This window comes from Sinohyriopsis cumingii, chromosome 19 (genome assembly GCF_028554795.1).
Source record: "Sinohyriopsis cumingii isolate HCF-2022 chromosome 19, ASM2855479v2, whole genome shotgun sequence".
Classification (NCBI taxonomy): domain Eukaryota; kingdom Metazoa; phylum Mollusca; class Bivalvia; order Unionida; family Unionidae; genus Sinohyriopsis; species Sinohyriopsis cumingii.
Window position 1 is genome coordinate 29093907 of NC_142979.1, and position 19074 is coordinate 29112980.

At 38.7% G+C, this 19074-nt stretch overlaps 1 protein-coding gene across 2 annotated transcripts in view; it reads left to right on the forward strand.

Moving 5' to 3' along the window:
• Positions 1 to 18003, forward strand: part of LOC149775343 (replication factor C subunit 5-like) — a 53533-nt gene extending 35530 nt beyond the window's left edge. For both annotated transcript variants that reach the window (XM_089943818.1, XM_089943819.1), the window contains exons 8-11: positions 7573 to 7702; positions 13578 to 13655; positions 14810 to 14864; positions 16872 to 18003. In XM_089943818.1, the coding sequence (XP_089799944.1) occupies positions 7573 to 7702; positions 13578 to 13655; positions 14810 to 14864; positions 16872 to 16974 (366 nt within the window). In that variant the 3' untranslated portion in view covers positions 16975 to 18003. The remainder of the gene's footprint in view (positions 1 to 7572; positions 7703 to 13577; positions 13656 to 14809; positions 14865 to 16871) is intronic.
• The last annotated feature ends 1071 nt before the right edge of the window (positions 18004 to 19074 follow it).

The window sequence follows — 19074 nt, forward strand, 5'->3', positions numbered from 1 at the left end:
AAGCAAATCCAGCCCATAAATTGACAATCCATTTTTCCATTAGGCATTAACAAGTTGACACTACCCATCTGTTTTTCCATCAGGCATTAACAATTTGACAATATCCATCTTTTTTTCATCAAGCATTAATGCTTAGCCATGAGAGCTGTCTGTACGAATTTTTTTGAGACCAAAAGTCCTAGATCCTTGGTTTAGTCATTTTTTGATCATAGTGAGGGTCCAGGTTGGAAAAAAGAGTGTTGATGAGAAAGACAAACATGTATGATATCAGTCAAAGGAAAAAATGATTGAATGCGAGACATCTAATGCACAGTTCTATTTTTTAGCTTTTATTGCAAAAATAAAATAACACTGTATGCTTTTCTCCTGAATTGATTAGCATTATTAATCCAGATATCCAGGACCCTCCACTTGGGCCTGTTGTTTTTATAGCTGGATTGTAAAGCAGTTCTGGCCTATGGATCGACATCAGACCAAGAAGTAAAAAAATTTGAAATACATCACACACTTGGCAGCCCATATCAGTGCTTTTCTACAAACTAAAGTCACGCTGCTTTAGTTGAACTTTACTTACTCTGATGTCTTTTTTTCTAAAAAATTCAAATTCTGACAGAAGCAAATGGACATGTTATCAAGTTCAGTTGACCTACAATTCAGTTGACTGGAATGTGGTGGAAACCAGGAATGCCAAAGTCAGATTAGGTTTAAGCATTTTTCTGTAACAAAATGAATAAAAAGATACTAATATTGAATAAAGTGCTTAGATAGCTTCATTTAATTCTGGATACTTTTCAACCTTTTAAGAGATTTTGACATTTTCAGCTTCCATTGCATTCCAGTCATCTAAATTGTAGGTCATCAGAATTTGAAAACACATTTTTATTAACCTGCTAGAATTTAAATTAAAACCACAAATATCAGGGGAGGTGTCTTACATTATAGGACTAGTCACTGGCTTCATTTCTTGATCCATTGATTTTGAATAACCTCAAGAAATATTGCCTTTGGACTCAGATAGTTGGTCCATAATTGTGTCATGTGGTTGCAATCACCATAGTAGACTAGGTCACTGTGAGCTATATTTTATGGTTATGTGACGTGCATAAATTTGGGTTCAGCTCAGTTTCCCTTTGTTTAGGATTTGCATTTAGCACATTTTCTACAACTCTGTTTCTCCTTCAAATACGATCCCCGATCACATTAACGTTAGGGATATAAGCCTGCTACCTCTCGAATCCAGCCCTACTAAAAGACGAAAATTCGTCTTTTCTGTCTATCTGATATAGACCAAAGGGCAATAACTCTTGCCCCATTACCTCCCCTTGCCACCGCCAGGTGTCACTAGTTTTTAAGCTTCGCTTGTACTGGTAACACGTACATTATACCTCCAAACAATCCAAGCCATCTTAGCGTTAAATTGGACCATCCGAAGTTAAATTTGGATTTATTGCGTTGGACAATCATTCTTCTGCAGGTTGTATACATTATTTTAACATTTTTTTAAAAATTGAGTGACTTTGTCACCCTTACGGATTTTGTCTACTGAAGACCATGTTACACACGCTATCGCTGAACTCATGTTGTCAATTAAGAGTTAACGCGACACAGACTAATTTCGCTTACTCCGTTAGAAACAGTTGTGGTATTAGCAAATTAATAACATGCTGAATTGCTAATTTGTGCTTTGTTTTCTTATCTTGTGTCATTTCATTAGAAATGTCAACCAAATGCATGAAATGCAAAAAGTTCAAAGCAAAAGAAGACAACCATCACTCTTGTATTGTATGTACCAAGTGTACATCATCTGTACCATGCAGCGTGTGTAATACTTGGACAGAGCAAATGTGGGCTGATGTAGTCTAGAAGGGAGTCTTGGGGGGACGGTGGGGTCCCCCCTCCACCTAAAGTTCATTGTTTGCAACCGTCAGCCACAGTAACATCAGCGGCAGTGGAGGAAAATAATGTTGACAACGTACAACAGTCCACCTTTGAACAGATGCATCGTTTGGTCCAGGGAACGACGACGCAGCTATTGACATCAGGCCAGATATTACCCTTATTTCCCTCGCTCGCTTCCACAGCTTTTTCTGACTCTTTGGGGGAATGCTCCCCCAATTTTAGGCTGCCCAGTGGGCGTAAGTCCCCCCGCATGTCCGAGCATGGCCTTCGGGCCTGTAAGTCAGGACGCATGGGGTTTTTACCAGATCCATCAGATCCATTTCATTATACAACCTCTATGTCACCGGCCGTCCAGCTGTCCCAGCATGGGGACCCTATTGTTAAAATGGTCAGACCAAATATGATTTACGGGGATCTTAGTGATAAATCCGTCTGTCAAGCTGTACCGCTGGCAACATACCAATACTATGGCGGAGATTTTAGTGAGAAATCTGTCCGTCCAGCCAGGCCATTGGAGCAGCCGGTACCGGTGATAGCAGGACCATCGCCAACATTCAGGCCGACCACAAGCCAGACAAACCAGCTGGCAGGGCTGGCTGTCCATATGTTCACGACTTATCCACAAGGGAGAGTTAGTGACAGTGTCAAGGATGACGGAATCGTGTCATCTATGCCACCTGGTATGCTCTATCCAGAAATGCAAGCTATTCCAGAACACGACTCGGCACACAGTGAGGGTGACGAAACTCCTGCAAATCAGCCGTACACAGATCCAACCATGGAACGGACTGAGTTTGGCTTCAAGGCGGCAGTTGAAGAAATTTATAGGGTGTTGGCAACTTCAGAATGCCCTCCACCTCCTACCGCCACTCAAAGACTACAAAGTTAAGGTGTTTGTAGATCTTGACGGGGAGGAAGAGACGCCGTCCTTCCGTCTTATTCCCCAGTCGGCAAAAATTAAGGAGATCAGTGATCGTCTATCAGGACGAATAGGTGATCAGGGAATGCTAAGGCATTCTTTTCAGAAAGCCAAGTACCAGCGACGTTCTCGTGTTGCTGGTACAAAACTCATTCAGACGCCTTCAGTACGGATCTTCCGGCCCTGGACAAAAATATGGCAGAAGTTCACATGTCCGCTCCACTGTTTTACAAAGTGGACAAAAATGTGTTCTATGCCATGTCCAAGCTAGTCCGGAACTTAGTTGCTACGTCTTCAATGTTAGACTTGGCTTCATTAGCCATTTTCCGACTCGCAGAAAAATCCGACAATGAGCACGCTTGGGAAGTGACAGCCCGGATTGCTAGAGTTATTAACAGGGCAGCTCACCATTCTATGGCTAATGCATTGACTGCTTCTGCCAACTTAGACCTGATACAACGTGACGCATGTCTGCGGTCCACGTCGCTGAAGCCCCATCATACTCTGGCTTTACGGATGTCTCCGTTTGGGTCGCCTTTACTCTTTCGAGGAAAAATTGAAGAAGTTCGGAAGCAGGCAGCTTAGGAAATGCCCCTCAACTCGCCGCCCAACCCTCGCAGGAGTTTAGAAAAAATCCCCTGCCACAGCGGAGGGATGATTGGTGGACCAGGGACAAGGGATCCTTACAATCAAATGTGCAGTATAGATCCCAACCCAATGCCAGGAGACAACAGTCTAATCAAGCTAGGAGGCAACCATACAGAGGCGGTAAGAAACAGTTTCTCCGTCTTCAAGCCTCCTAACTCTAAATGTTGACATACCCTCCCCACCACCCGCGGACAGCCTACCTGTGGGCGGCCGCCTCCTGCAATTTCAGGACCACTGGACCACCTTTTTTCCTCAGAACGATTGGGTGATCCAGGTCATTTCGGAGGGGCTTTGGATTTCATTTATCCAACCCCCTCCCCTGTCCTCCTTTCCCCTCTTCACGGATGGACCGTCCAATCGGGAGAAGGATACCTTTCTACAACAGGAGATACGGTCGCTCCTAGAAAAACGGGTGGTGGAGATTGTGAAAAAACCTCAATCGCCGGGGTTTTATTCCAGGCTGTTTCTTACCCAGAAGGCAAACGGCAAGTTGAGGCCGATCATCGACCTGAGTCGCCTCAACCAATACATTTCACCACCGAAATTCAAGATGGAAACGGCGAGATCAATCCGTCTTTCCATCCGGTGGGATGGGTATGCCGTCAGACTAGATATGACCGACGCATATTTTCACGTCCCTATCCACCCCGCATCACGGAAATTTCTCCGATTCGCTTACCGCGATGCAGTTTATCAGTTCCAGGTCCTACCCTTTGGCCTCAACATCAGCCCTTGGGCTTTTACCAAGGTTATGGATTGCGTCGTCACCCTGTTCTGCTCGACTTCATCTACAGGGACGGCAGTGTACTTGGACGACATCCTCCAGAAGCATATGGTAAGTTCTATTCTGCTCAAAGGCAGAAACGATCTTTTAGCATTTTTAGATCATCTAGGCTTTCTTGTGAACTGCAAAAAGTCCGATCTCCATCCATCCCAGCGTTTTGTCCATCTGGGTATGGAGTTTCTCACCGATCTGAATCTGGTACGGCTTCCTCGCGCTTGTGTAATCCGGATCGTTGAACTCATTGAGTCCGTTTCCAACAGGACGTGGATTTCAGCGAGAGAATTCTTGCAACTCCTCGGATTATTCAGTGCGGCGGCGGACTTGATCCCGCTTGGCCGTCTTTTTATGTGTCCCTTACAAATGACGTTACTGGCACAATGGCGCCCCTCTTCAAGTCCCCTCAATCAAACAATAATGATCACGCCCGAGATACGATCATTCCTGCGTCAGTGGCACAACCCCAGTTGGCTGTCCACAGGGATTCCTCTGGAGATGCCCCAAGCAGAGATAACTGTATGTACCGACGCCAGTACCTACGGTTGGGGTGCCCACCTGTTGCCGGACTTCGCTACAGTCAGCGGCGCGTGGGAGCCAGGGGAGAGGCCTCTCCACATCAACCTTTTAGAAATGAGGGCTGTCATCAATGCCTTTCATTTCTGGAAGGATCAACTCTCAGGAGAAACTGTCCTTATTATGTCAGACAACTCTGTGGTGGTGACTTACCTCCTGAAACAAGGGGGCACCAAATCACCAGACCTGTGCATTCTGATCTGGCAGTTTCTACGTTGGTGTGACAACCTCCACATCAACGTACAAATCAGGTACATTCCCGGTAGACTCAATGTCTTGGCCGACACTCTATCCAGGAAAGGTCAAGTCATTCACACGGAATGGTCACTCCATCAGTCAGTCTTTCTTCGGATTTGCACACTTTGGGGGCGTCCGATGATCGATCTTTTTGCGACAAGGTGGAATTGCAAGTTGCCCATCTTTGTCTCTCCGGTTCCAGATCCAGAGGCTTGGGCCGTGGACGCTCTATCAATCAGCTGGGAGGGGTTGTGGGATTTCGCCTACCCTCCCGCGGTTTTGGTACCGAAAATAATCCAGAGGTTAAGGGGTCAAAACTGTCGGATGATTCTGATTGCCCTTCTCGGATGGAACAAGTCCTGGGTTGCCGATCTACTCGATCTAGCGATAGATCTACCCAGGAAGATTCCAACCCGCCCCTGCCCAGACCGTCTTCTTCTTCACGCTTGGCTCTTGTCCGGACAGCCTTGCGAGACAAACAATTTAAACCTTTGATTGTGGAGAGAATCTCAAGAGCAAGAAGGCCCTCCACTCTGAAGGCTTACAAGGGAAAGTGGCGTGTTTTCAGGGACTGGTGCCATATCAATAACATCGTCCCTTTGAGTGTCTCAATCCCTCAACTGGCCGACTTTTTTCTCTGGCTTTTCGAGTAGAAACAGTTGGCCCCAATTACTATCAAAGGCTACCGCTCCATGATATCAGACACATTCCGCCATCATGGTAGATGTGATATTGGGCATAACAAAGATCTATCAGATCTTTTAGCCAATTTTGATTTCAATCGACCAAAATCCCTCACCCTGTTTCCAAAATGGAATCTGTACTGGGTTTTAACATGGCTCAATTCAGACAAATTTGAACCTTTAGCCCCCACTTCGTTAAAGCTACTATCATACAAAACATGTTTCTTGATAGCCTTAGCTTCAGCATGCAGGGTGAGCGAGTTACATGCCCTTTCCGGTGAACAGAACTTTCTTCAGTTCAGATCAGATGGTTCGGTGGTCCTCCTGACACAACCAGGCTTTGTAGCCAAAAATAGGTTACCATCCATTGGCAATCAAAGAATCGTCATTCGCTCGCTCTCTTCCATAGATAAGTCAAGAGCAACAGCCATGCAAGATCCTGTTCGTGCACTCAAGCACTATTTAAAACGCACAGAGGCGTGTCGGGACACACGTAAGCGCCTCTTTCTTCCGGTCAAAGCTGGTAAATGGGATATCACCCCTCAAGCCCTTGCTTCATGGCTGAAGTGGGTTATACGCTCAGCGTACTCTGAGGTCTCACAAGATCAGAGTCGCCTCATGAAGATTACAGCTCATGAGATTAGAGCAATCTCGGCGAGCCTTGCATTCGAACGCAATGTTTCGATCCGAGATATAATAGAAGCTGTTGGCTGGCATGCAGAGTCAACCTTCTCCAGTTTTTATCTCAGAGATTGGCTTTGCAGAGGCAAACCTTGAATCTGGTAGGTCCAGTGTCGGCAGCCCAGATGACCACCAGACCCATTTAAAACAATCAGCACAGCCTATCAGCTTCGCTGGATTCGCCAGTGAAATTTCGTAGGTAAGAAGATTTAAATAGCTATCATCTTAACCGTATATAGGGGTCACATATCACGGGACCCTAGGCTGTGTTGCTGACGAAATTAGGAGAACGGGTTATCTTTCAAATGGGGAGAAAGCAAATTTTTAGTAAATTATGTTTCTCCGAGAATACTTACCCGATCACATTACTTAAAAACCCTCCCAACCACCCCGCTATGCGAGCATCCTCGTATAATATATATCGCTCAGCTTAAAAAACTAGTGACACCTGGCGTTGGCAAGGGGAGGTAAGGGGCAAGAGTTATTGCCCTTTGGTCTATATGAGATAGACAGAAAAGATGAATTTTCGTCTTTTAGTAGGGCTGGATTCGAGAGGTAGCAGGCATATATCCCTAACGTTAATGTGATCAGGTAAGTATTCTCGGAGAAACATAATTTACTAAAAATTTGCTTTCTTGTAGAGTCAAATAAATTGGAATTTAGATGATTCAAGTGCATTACTATGCCACTTAGTGAAAATTAGGTAACTGTAACCTGTATTTTAGTCCCATGATTTTTGGTCAATCTTGCGTAAGGACTCACAGAACTTGATATGAAATTGTAAGAGTACTGGTGCCATCAATAAAAAACTAAGAGTTCTTTAGGTGGTACCTAGCTCTGTCAATCTTCAGTTCATAGCAACCAAAAAAGTTAAAGAGACAGGTACACTGTACAGAAATGAATCTTTCCAGCATTTATCTTTTGCAATCCAGCCCTACTGCCATTAGCACTTTTTTGTTTGTTCATTTCCTCGAACAATACTTTCAAAAATCTTTATTTGGTTAATCTTTGGCAGCAGTTTTTGCACAAGGCTTTTTTGTTGAGATAGGTATTACGCCAGTTTTATTTTTCTATGTGTGATGACAGTCCATATTTGACATGTGACTGTAGTTAATCAGTCATTGATCTTACTTTGTACTTGTCTTTTACAGAGTACACACATGGCATATGATAGCGTTGATGAAGACAAGGTGTACACTTGTGTTGGGCATCCATTACGGAAAGATATAGAGAATATTGTTAACTGGGTTCTGAATGAAGACTTCACAACAGCATACAACAGTATCCTTCCTTCTGATTTCACAACACTTGTGAATTCATTTAAAAATGCTGTTATCTGTGACAATAAAAGGTTACACCCTAATTTACTTTCATTTTGCAACGAACCTATAATTAGGTGCAGTGATTAGACTAGATATTTTAGTAGAACAAACCATTAATATTATTCTTTACACTAAAAATAAATCCTTCCAGCTAAGGTTATTGTTAATTTTCAATAGCTTCTATCAGAATAAAGAAATATAAATGCATGGCTTTCAGTGATGAAGTAATTCATAGCTACCAAGTGTCCCATTTTTCCTGTATTTGTCCTGTATTTTGGACCTGAATAAGGGTGTATGGTTTTTTTGCTAAAATTTGTGTTATAAAAAAATAAAATTTCCATGCAATTTTATGTTTAGAAATGGGCACTGTTCCATTCTGATTGAAAAGCCTTGAAATATGAATTGTTCCTTCAGGACCTTGAAAACACCTCAAAAATTCAAAAATATTGTCTGGGTACCAAAAAGAATTAATAATTTCATTTAACAGAATTAAATAAAAATAAAAGGGGAGGAAAAAGCACAACAAAAAAACAATCTCTTGCTAAGTTTGTGCTGGAACAGAAATTTTTCCACAACTGGCCACCGCGCACTTTCGATTGTATGAAGCCAGGATGTAGCAGTAGTTTAAATTTCAATCATTCGCTTCGACATGGCCGAAGGCCGATTCCAACTTTGGTGGCTAGATGAAGAAAAATATAAAGTTTGAATTATGATATCTTTCTTGGAGAGCTTTGCAAAATGCAAATTATGCCAGAAAGATATTGTTGATTTGTGTGCAGTGGGAGCGAGTGCTCCACGGTCACATACAGCTGGACAAAAAAAACAAGCTCTTGTAATGGCTCTTAATACAGGCAAAACAAAAAGCCTTCAGCATGAAATCATTTTTGACGAAAGAGGTATGTCTGAGAACACAGAGATTCAAGTTTTAAAATAGAAACTATATAGTCTTAATTACGAAATTAGTTCAGTCTGGTTCTGTTTTGGGATTGGGTGGAAATAGGACAGACGATAATTGCAATGAACACAACAGATCTAAAAATATAGACTATAGCTAAGCTGAGAGAAATATTAATATATCTAGTATGAAATAGTTTCAAATATCCATACACTGTTTTTAAATAAGCAATAACATAAAAAATATCTTTACTTTTTTTTGTTTATGGGGATGAGTGAAGAAGAAAGGAAGGTACTGAAAAAGACATGACAGCTGTTACTGATGACTATGCATTGAAAGCAGAGATCCATAGGAAAATTTCCTTTCTCATGACATCAAAATAATTTGAGAAAAAATAAAAAGGACAAAATTGCTGAACTTGGAGCTCTTGAGAAACAGTTTGATGACAAGCTACAAGAACTGAAAAATTCGCTCTAACATATTTTGGGCTTTGTAAATAGTGTAGTGTAGACAGAGTACAATTGTTCAGTGACTATATTATTCTAATGCCCAGATGTAGGATGTTTAATATTAATGGGAAATGATGATACTATTAACTTTGTTTTATTTTTATTTTATTTTTAAATAAATTTGCAAGAAATGTTCCTCGTATGGAGTAATAGTAAGTATTAACTTGGGTTTACATACAGTTTCGTTTGTGTATCCTTTAAAATTAATGCAATAATGCACCTTGAAAAACACGATTTTAACCTTGAAAAACCTTGACAGTTTTGAATGAAATATGCTACTAACCCTGTATGTAGGAACAGAGTTCTAAAATATGATTGGTTCATTCAAAATCAAGGCTACCATGCCTGTCTTTAACTGTTATATTGGATTGAGCAAACACTTGCTGCTATTGCTGATCTCATGTCTGTAATATTCAACTTCTAATCATGTCAAAAAAGAAAACAGAATATTCAGAATATCCTTAAAGTAATAATCTTAAATTATATTTGGATTTCAGGAAATGTATGCAGCTCAGAATTTATACATCTTGGGCATAATCTGATCCTTAGTTTCTGTCATCATTAATGGAGTTACAGCCACTAAATGCTGGACCCACATTTTGTAAGCAGATTTAGATTGATGAAACCTCACCTGCTAGGCTGGAAAATTCAACACTGCTGCTCATATTTACATCAGCTTTGTTCAACTAAAATGTTCAAGTGCATTGATTAGATCATAACTGCATTGTAGTCTAGTTTCTGCCAAGACTTCTATTTCTGTGATGAAGTTTCTTTAGATCTGTAGCCCTGTCAGTACAATTGTAGACTTGCTTTGTCATAGCCATATATGTGCCCTTTGCAGATGGCACTCTGGTGCCCTATATCTGTTCATTTAGATCATCACATTATGATGTCAATCCAGATTCAGCAATTATTGCTTCAGTGGCAAAACAGGAAATGTTTAGCATCAGTAATACTCCTAGGACAGTGTTTCCCTTTACCCTCATTTGTGCTTCAGAGACCCCAAGATTTTTTATTTCACCCCCAGTTTTGATATCAAAGTTTTTTACTCAGTCTGATCCCTATTTTTGACACCAAGGGGAATTTTGACCCCCAATCTTGCACCCCTAGGGGATACACTGCCTAGAAAAAATACCCTTTCAAAGTCAATCAGTATCAACACCAATTTGTCAGGTTGGGGAGCCCACCTGCTGCTATGCTAAACAACAGTCCATGGCAAATGGACAATGCAGAAGGTGCTTCTTATCAGTCTCATGGAAGTGAAGGCCATTCTATGTGCTGTCGGTGGCTGGAAAGATCAGATACACGAGGAATGAGTCTGAGTATTCATACAGCCCTGTGAACATGATGAAGTGCCTCCTAAAGCAAGGGCATACAAAGCCAGAAATTTGTCAAATGGTATGGAAGTTCCTCTGCTGGTGTACACAGTACTACTGTATATTTCTGTAGAAGTCCAGCACACTCCAGACAGAATGACTATTACCAAGCTGAGAACACGTGTTTCATATGGAGTAGTCTGTGATATATTCTTACAGGATACTTCATTCATTTTAATCATCACATTGCTTTGTTTTGTTTTTATTTCTTCCCCGTTACTCAAATTGACAGTGAAAATCTAAAGGCAACCCTTTTCCGGCATCAGTTCTAGACCCATCAGACAGACATTTACAAACTGGCCAGATCATGTCAGTGCTGAATGGAATCCCCTATCTTCCAGGGGTTAAAATAATGTACTAAGAAACAGCAGAATTGACATGAATCAGGTGTTTCATGAAGATTTCATCTAAAAGATGCAGGCTGTTTTGAGAAGTATTGCATTTGAAGGTGTTTCCATTAGAGATCTTGTGGAATCAGTTGTCTGGCATGCTCTGTCTTCTTTCTCAAATTTCTATCAATGTGATGTGGCATTGCAAAGGCAAGAGTTGAACCATTCCAGGCCTAAGGAGTCCACCCAGATGGTTACTGGGCCCATTTAAATGACTGCACAACCTTTGTTCCTGATATGGGCTTTTGAGCTTAAGCAGGATTTGCATTTGAAACTTGTGTTGTCAAGGCTGTGGAATATTGTACATAACTACCACAAAGAGAATTTTCCCAACTTGTTCAGTCTATTTGAGTTAACTATGCATCTGCATAGCTGCCAACCCTCACGAATTTGGTGTGAATTTCACGACTTTTTCAGTGATTCATGCCACAAGCCAAAAATTCACGAATTCTCCAATTCTCAATTATTTTAAATCTTTAATAAAATAACCGATTTCCCGTTAAGCGCTAGTCGTGCTATTGGCAGTTACCGAAACAGTCCGGTACTGCTGGTCGCGATATTAGTAGAACTACAGCCGATTAGTACAGTTGGTCCGGTATCAAGCATTTTAGCCTATTTTAATCTATATGTATAAGAATAGTTTTACAAATGCTTTTGAGAGAAACTGGACCTAACCGGAATTTTGCTCTGCGCATGCGTCACCAACACTGATTTGAGTTACCATTCAGCATCGCATGTAAGATCTTGAAAATGTCTTCCCCAAGGAAAAAGAAATGTATTGCTCAAAAAGTGAAGTTTAATTTGGAATATATCAAAAATTGGAAGTGCCTTCTGCCATTACACAATGATATACATCGTGCTTTTTTCACACAGTGTGCCACAAATTTTAATATTGGGCATGGTGGCAAAGACGATGTGAGGAAGCACATTGGTTGCAAAAAACAAGTAGAAGTTGGGAAAATTAAGAATTCGCAGATTTCAGCTCTGGAATATTTTAAGGCATTGGCGGAAGACCTGCAAGCTACCATCGCTGAAGCATTATTTGTGAGTTTTCATGTTGAACACAATCTACCTTTATCAGCTGGAGACCATGCTAAACATTTGTTCCGACAAACGTTCCCGGACTAGAAAATTGCTTCCAAATTTTCCTGTGGAAGAACCAGAAGTGCTGCAGCTCCTGTGCATTCCTCACAGCAATAGTGACAGCGAAAGAGTATTTTCTTTAGTGAGGAAAAATAAGACCGAATTTAGGGCCTTCTTAACTGCAGAAAATTTGTCAGCAATTTTATTCACCAAGATCAACCAGCAGGCAAGAAGTCTGAACTGTTTAGAAAACAAATTTACGATCAAGCAGTTGAGGAAGTTCAAGTCAGCCACAGTATCATGTCTTGATAAATAACCACAAGAACAAGTGAAGTTTATGAATACCATAATAAATAGAAATGCAGATATATTTCTGCATATATGTAGTGTTTTAGTTTTATATTGCAATCTTGATATAGTGTAGTATTGATAGTCAGAGTGGATGGAGTTATTGTCGTGGTATTTTTCACTAATTTATGTCCAAATTCACTACTTTTTATCCCATTTTCACTAATTGCGAGCCTGGAAGGTTGGCAGCTATGCATCTGTTGCTTCAGACAGCAGATTGTGAAGGGGAACAATATTCATACACAAATAAGGCACAGATTAAGCTCAGAAACAATCAGCAGATTATCAGTTTTTGTACAATTAGAGGGAAGAAAGAAAGATACTGAATGTTGTGTAAATTTTGAACTGTGGCTATTTCCTCATCCACTTCTTTTTCTAGTCTCCCCCCCCCATTTTGTGACAAGGGAGAGTTCCACCCTTTAAATAAGATCCTGGTAAAATCTCAGCATTGGGCTTCTCACATAAGCTGTTTGAAAGTGGTTCAAAGGTGAAACAAAAATGCTACAGTTACAGTGACATATTTTAATGTTTGCTTGATGAAGCTAGACCTGTACGTTCACTGGAGGACACACAAGAGGGACCCCATTCTCACCAATGGTCACCACATGGGCAACCTGTTAACCATGTTACGTCAATTTCCCACCCATTTGTTTTGAAGGTGTGGTTTCTGTCAAATGAAGGGTACAACAATATCCTTGTCCTAATTCTTGGGGACAATAGGTCAAGTCCATCTTAGGTAGATGTAGTTAATAAACAAATGAAGAGAATGAATTTCAGAAAATTACTGAAACTCTACTCTGTGTGGAATATACTCTGTGTGTTGTTTGCAAGAACATTTACATCAATTCATTGCAGATTTATTTTTGTTAATATATAATCCAAGGTCTGGTTCTCTTCAAGTTCTGTAGTTATACCCATTTGAGCCTTAAAGAATATGATTTATAAGTTGTTAACCAAGAACATGAAAAACATCCTTTGTCTAGTGGCCTTGGACAAGTTGAAAAGTTTACTGGGCATGTAAAATTTTCTGTCACTTGCCCAGAATTTTATATAAAATATAAAGAAATAAAATTACGCCTTTTGTCCAATATAAATCTAAACTGGGGGCAAGTGTAAGATATTTATAGCCCTGAGCATTATGAACTGTATACATTCAGCTTGCAACAGATGAAAATGAGAAAGATGGTACTCAACATTATTTTTTTATCACTGTTGTTACTTAACTCCCCCTCAGATATCACCCAATTGAAGACGGCAAAAGGTTTAGCTTTACAAGATGTACTTACTGAAGTGCATAAATATGTTCACAGAAGTAGGTATAGCAATTAATCAGTCTGATTAATATCATATCACCACAGTCCTTCATGGAGATCTGAAAGACACCAATAAAAGTTCACCATCTGATGACCTTTTGAAATTCCCATTCCACTTATTTCTATTAGCCAAACAGATAAATGTGTGTTACTTTAAAATAATTTGAAAGTTATGATTCGATTGGTGAACTACAGGGTCAACAGAATATGACGTGTTATTAGTGTGCATCAGATCTCCCTGTAGCCATGGAAATCTGATTTTAATCGGATTGAGCAATTAAGTTTCTTACTAGTAAATTCTTTTATTTACAAAGCTATTGATTGCTATTTTATGAAATTTTCATTACTGACTACTTTGATATGATTATATAATCAGGATAATTTGAAGGCTGATTTTTTTAAATCTGAGTTTTGAGACACGTTTTATTATATTGCTTGAAATGTCATTCTATGCCATTTTTCTTTCCTTGCAAAGCTTGATAATTCTCAACAACAGAAAATGTATTGACTTGATTAGAATGCACCCGATTAGAAATAGCAGAACTGAATCTGCCTTTACGTACAATACCAGCACATCAGGGTGAATGCGTCATTGACCTTGATCTGGGAACATTGTGACAGCAGGAGATCGTTGCAGTTGTGCAGTCAGTAGAAGCAAATTCAATAATATGGAAGAATAACATGAAAAATAATAGTATCCACTATTTTATTTACCTATCAGTAGTGCAGGTGGTTTAATAAAATGTAAAGTTTTGTATTAGTGCATAGATCATAATATGTCAATGAACAGTTGCTTGAATTTTTGTTTACATTTCTGCACTATCAATTTCTATTCCACAGTCGAGAAATATGTTTTAGTGACTGTATCTTAAGAGGTTTGAGGCATTATTTAGCAGGTTTAATTTGATCTATTTTTACTATGATGATGATTTTGAAAAGTGGTTGGCATTTGTCACCTCCAGGAGGAGGGGGACATTGCCACTTTCGTATAATTGACAAATTTCTTGGCTGATACTGTTTTTTTAAATAATTTTTCCTTTACCACTCAAAAATTTACTTGACTCTACATTTTAAGTACATTTTGGCAGCTGCCCAGGAGTAAAGTGATGAAGTTACAGAACAAATTTACTATAATTTTTTTGATGTATTGCAGTTGACCTGCCTTTGAGTGTACGCATTCATCTTCTAGAGAAGTTAGCGGATTGTGAGTAAGTATCAGTCGTTGCAGTCATCAAAAAATTACTACTTATCCAGCTGGACAAAATTTTATAATGAGACTAATATTGTATTTTCTATTCAGAAATAATATATTTTTCTTCACTTACTACCACTTTTCATCTGTACTGGACTGTGGATTCTTCTAGCACTGACTTTTGATCCTCCAACAATTTGCAACATTTAACCATATTTATAATGTCATTTTTTGTGAGAGGCATGGCTTAAGTGAGGCATGTGTGTGTGTCCATCTGATAACATTCTTTGGTTAAGTATATATCATGATATAGTTACACACACTGTCCCAAGGTTAAAGTCATTGCAAGGTGAAATGTAATTCTGTAAGTTAAATCTTTCTCCAAAGTTTAACTTCTGAACCCCTGAAGATATTTTAATACAACCTCGCCTAAATATACTTCATGATATGAGGCAATGAATCTTGTAGCATACCCACTTAAAGGTAAGATTAATTGTGTTGCTTGTACACTTGTTTGAATCTCGAGATATTTTAAAAATTTGCCCAAATATAAATCATATGTGGCGATATGTTTTATAACAAAAACCATGCCCCCTACCTCAAGGTCAAAGTCACTTAAAGGTGGAATTCATTTTGTCACTTGTGCCTATATGCAGGTTATAACCTTAGAACCACTGAAGACATTTCAATGATTCTTGGTTAAGTCGTATATCATATAGGCAGTATGTTCCATACCATAGCCATGCCACATGCCTCAAGGTCAAAGTCACTTAAAGGTGAAATTCATTGTGTCGCTTGTACCCATGTGCAGGTTATAACCTTTGAACCACTGAAGACATTTTAATGAACCTTGGTTAAATCATATATCATATAGGCAATATATTTCATACCATAGCCATGCCACATGCCTCAAGGTCAGAGTCACTTAAAGGTGAAATTCATTGTGTTGTTTGTACCTGTTACCAGGTTATAAGTTTTGAACCACTGAATACATTTTAATGAACCTTGGTTAAATTATATCATATAGGCAATATGTTCCATACCATGCCCCATGCCTCATTGTCTTGGTCACGGCAAGGGAAAATTAATTCCCTGTCTTGTACCATTGTCCAAAATATAACTCTTGTAACAACTAAAGATATTTAAATGAAACTTTAGCCAGTTTATGTATGTGTAGATAGTGTATCATATACCATAAGCAGGTCTCCTGCCTAAAGATGAAGGTCACAGCAAGGCAGAATGTAAATCAGACTTATTTCCATCTCAAAGGTGTAACTCTTTGAACCACTAGAGAAAGTTTAATGAACTTCCTTCTTCCAAATACTGCTATATCTTTTGGACTGATGAAGATATTTTATTAAAACATGGGGCCTTTTATGTATCTTGACTTAAGAGCACCTCATGAATTCCCACTATCTTGAGGTCAGAGTCACAGCAAAGGGTGATGTAAGGCAGTGGTCATTTGCCTTATCCAGGCCATCACTTTTTGACCCCAGCAGATATCCCATACCTCATCATACGAGTCCTTAGCTCAAAAAACAAAGTCATTTTTACAGAAAATGTCACAAGACTGATATTCGTATATCTTTGGCATATTAAGTGATCATTATTTTTAAAAATGCAGTTTTGTAATCTTCTTGTTTAACCTCATCCATTGAGTTTAAGGCACTGATATCATATCCTAGAAAGGAGAGGGAAGGATATTATGTTGAGTCAGGGTTGGGTTGGTAAGTTTCCATATTAATACACTTTTTAAAAAACTCTTGTGACTAAATAATGGGGAACAAGTTATTTTGTAAAGTGCTCAATATTATACTCCAATCCCCAACATGAAGTAGATTACATGGTAAGTGCCTAAAACCTCTATTGTGTAATTATTTTTTTGTGTGCATAGTTATTATTTCTAGAATGGGTCCAAATACATAGGTTTTCAAAAATATGTATTGCGGTCAAATGAAAATATATGGTAAATCTATTAACTATCTATTTTTGTAAAGAGAAATGGATGACTTGTCTTTGCCAGGTACCGTCTTTCAGCTGGTACAAGTGAAAAGATTCAGTTGAGCTCGATGATTGCAGCTTTCCAAATAGCTCGGGACCTGATTATAGAGGCAGCCAAGAACTAGACTGTTTTATATAGTATGCAGATGGTATATCGTGGGTTCATTAATACATGAATTCTTGTGCAGAACATTTAAAATCTTTGACTTGGATCACATTGCAAACCTGCCTAACATTACAATCTTACTGCAACAGGACAAGGCCATAGAGGCTATGTTGCATACAATACAAGAGCTGTTTGCATGGCTGTGGGCCATTATTGCATGAATTCTTGTGCACAAAATTAGAACTTTGGCTTGGATCAAGATTCAGATGTCAACCATGACAAATTTACCATAATGCTTGCTCAAAAGATCCATAAATTACAATTGTAGAAAAATATGTAAAAATTACAAAGGTTTTCCAATTAGGCATAATGGAGATTATCAGGGAACCCAACTTTGATGGGGGTACCTCAAACCAGCATGATCAAGCTTTTGCTTTTACTTAGCATTATCTAGATATGTCTAATAATAAAACCGTGTTGAAGGTGAAGGAGATAACCAGCCTCTTTAAAATCCAAGCGGAGATGGAGATACACAGTACATGTGTATTTAGGAGTTCTTGATGTACATGTTTATATTATATTATAAAGGTATGGTGCTTTTAGTAACATCTAATTTTTATACAAGTATTATAAAATGTGAATTTTTGTAATATTACTACATCATCATATTTACAATATCCTGTAAAATCTCTATATTTCCAAACAATATTTGGTGCGACTCTGTGCCATAAAAGAATGCCTATAATTTTTAACAATTATTGCTGGGAAGCATATATATGCATCATTTTGCAGAAGCTCAATGAAGTTATCAGAAAGTGAAGTATTAAGATAAAATTGCAAATATTCTTTTAGTTATCAAGCTTAGATTCAAAATAATGTACACCAAAACGATGTGCTTTTGCTATGAGAACTTTAAAGCGAGAGATGTGTATGCACCATGTAATAAGTTTCTAACTTGAAATTTTTTTTTTTGTGTACCAGTAGAAAATAAATTGTGATATTTTTCAGTATACGCATAACAACTAGAATAAACAGCATAAATTATGAATTTTTAGTCTTCACAGTTTTGTCCTCTCTTGCTCACTTTCCTGTACATCATTCTTTTTCAGAATTATATTTGAGAGAGTTGTGAGAACATTTATGTACAAGCAGTTATGTTCAAATTTTCAGAGACAGATTGGCAAGATGTTGTAATACACGTCCAAGAGCAAGCACTGATAAGACTACATCTTCTGTTGCAACTCTAGGTCATCAGATATACAACAGAATGGATGTGATTTAAGTAAAATTAAATTTATTTCCCTAGAATACAAAGTGAAAATTCAAAAGATATTTACATATTGTGAATTAAATCCCCAGTAATCCTAAATGTCCTATCACAAACCCAAAAGTATAGAATCTTCTGAATTATTCCAGTTGTGATGAATGCCCAAATAGTTTTGAATGTCCTGATGTACCAAGTCTTGAATATCCTGAAATAACAATGATGTAATCCAGAATGTCTTGGAAAGAATTTACAAAGGTCCAAAATAGATGTGTTAACACTGTCATTGAGCACTTAGTAATTCCATATTTAAATAAATAATTCTTCTAGAATTATATCTGAACAGAGCTACAAACTCGGATCATAGATTCCCAATGACCGAATTGAAACAAAAATGAGAAATTGTTTACCAAATCCCCTATACATACTGATGCCCATTTGACCTACAGCACAATAGATTTTCAACAGAAAACCCCTCTACCTCGTAAGCAAAGTCAGGCCTTGAACTCAAATTCAGATAAACATTCTTGTTTACTTCTTACAATTATGACTAAAGTCAGGTAGTCCACAATTCCAACCTTCAATTACAGACAAAAATTAAGCACACAATATAGATATACATAAAATCTCTCTCGATTGATTGATACAGCTGCTTACCTTTCTATCCTTTCTATCCTTCAATCCAACCATAGATCTTGCAATCTAGTTGCAAGACCATGACTACTAAGTGTCCCATATTTTGGACCTGAATATGGGTGTACCTTTTTGTTGTTGAAAAAAAATACGTTTTTTAATTTTAAAAATAATAAAACAGTTTTGACTGGCGACTTGGTTCCATTCTGATAGAAATGTAGC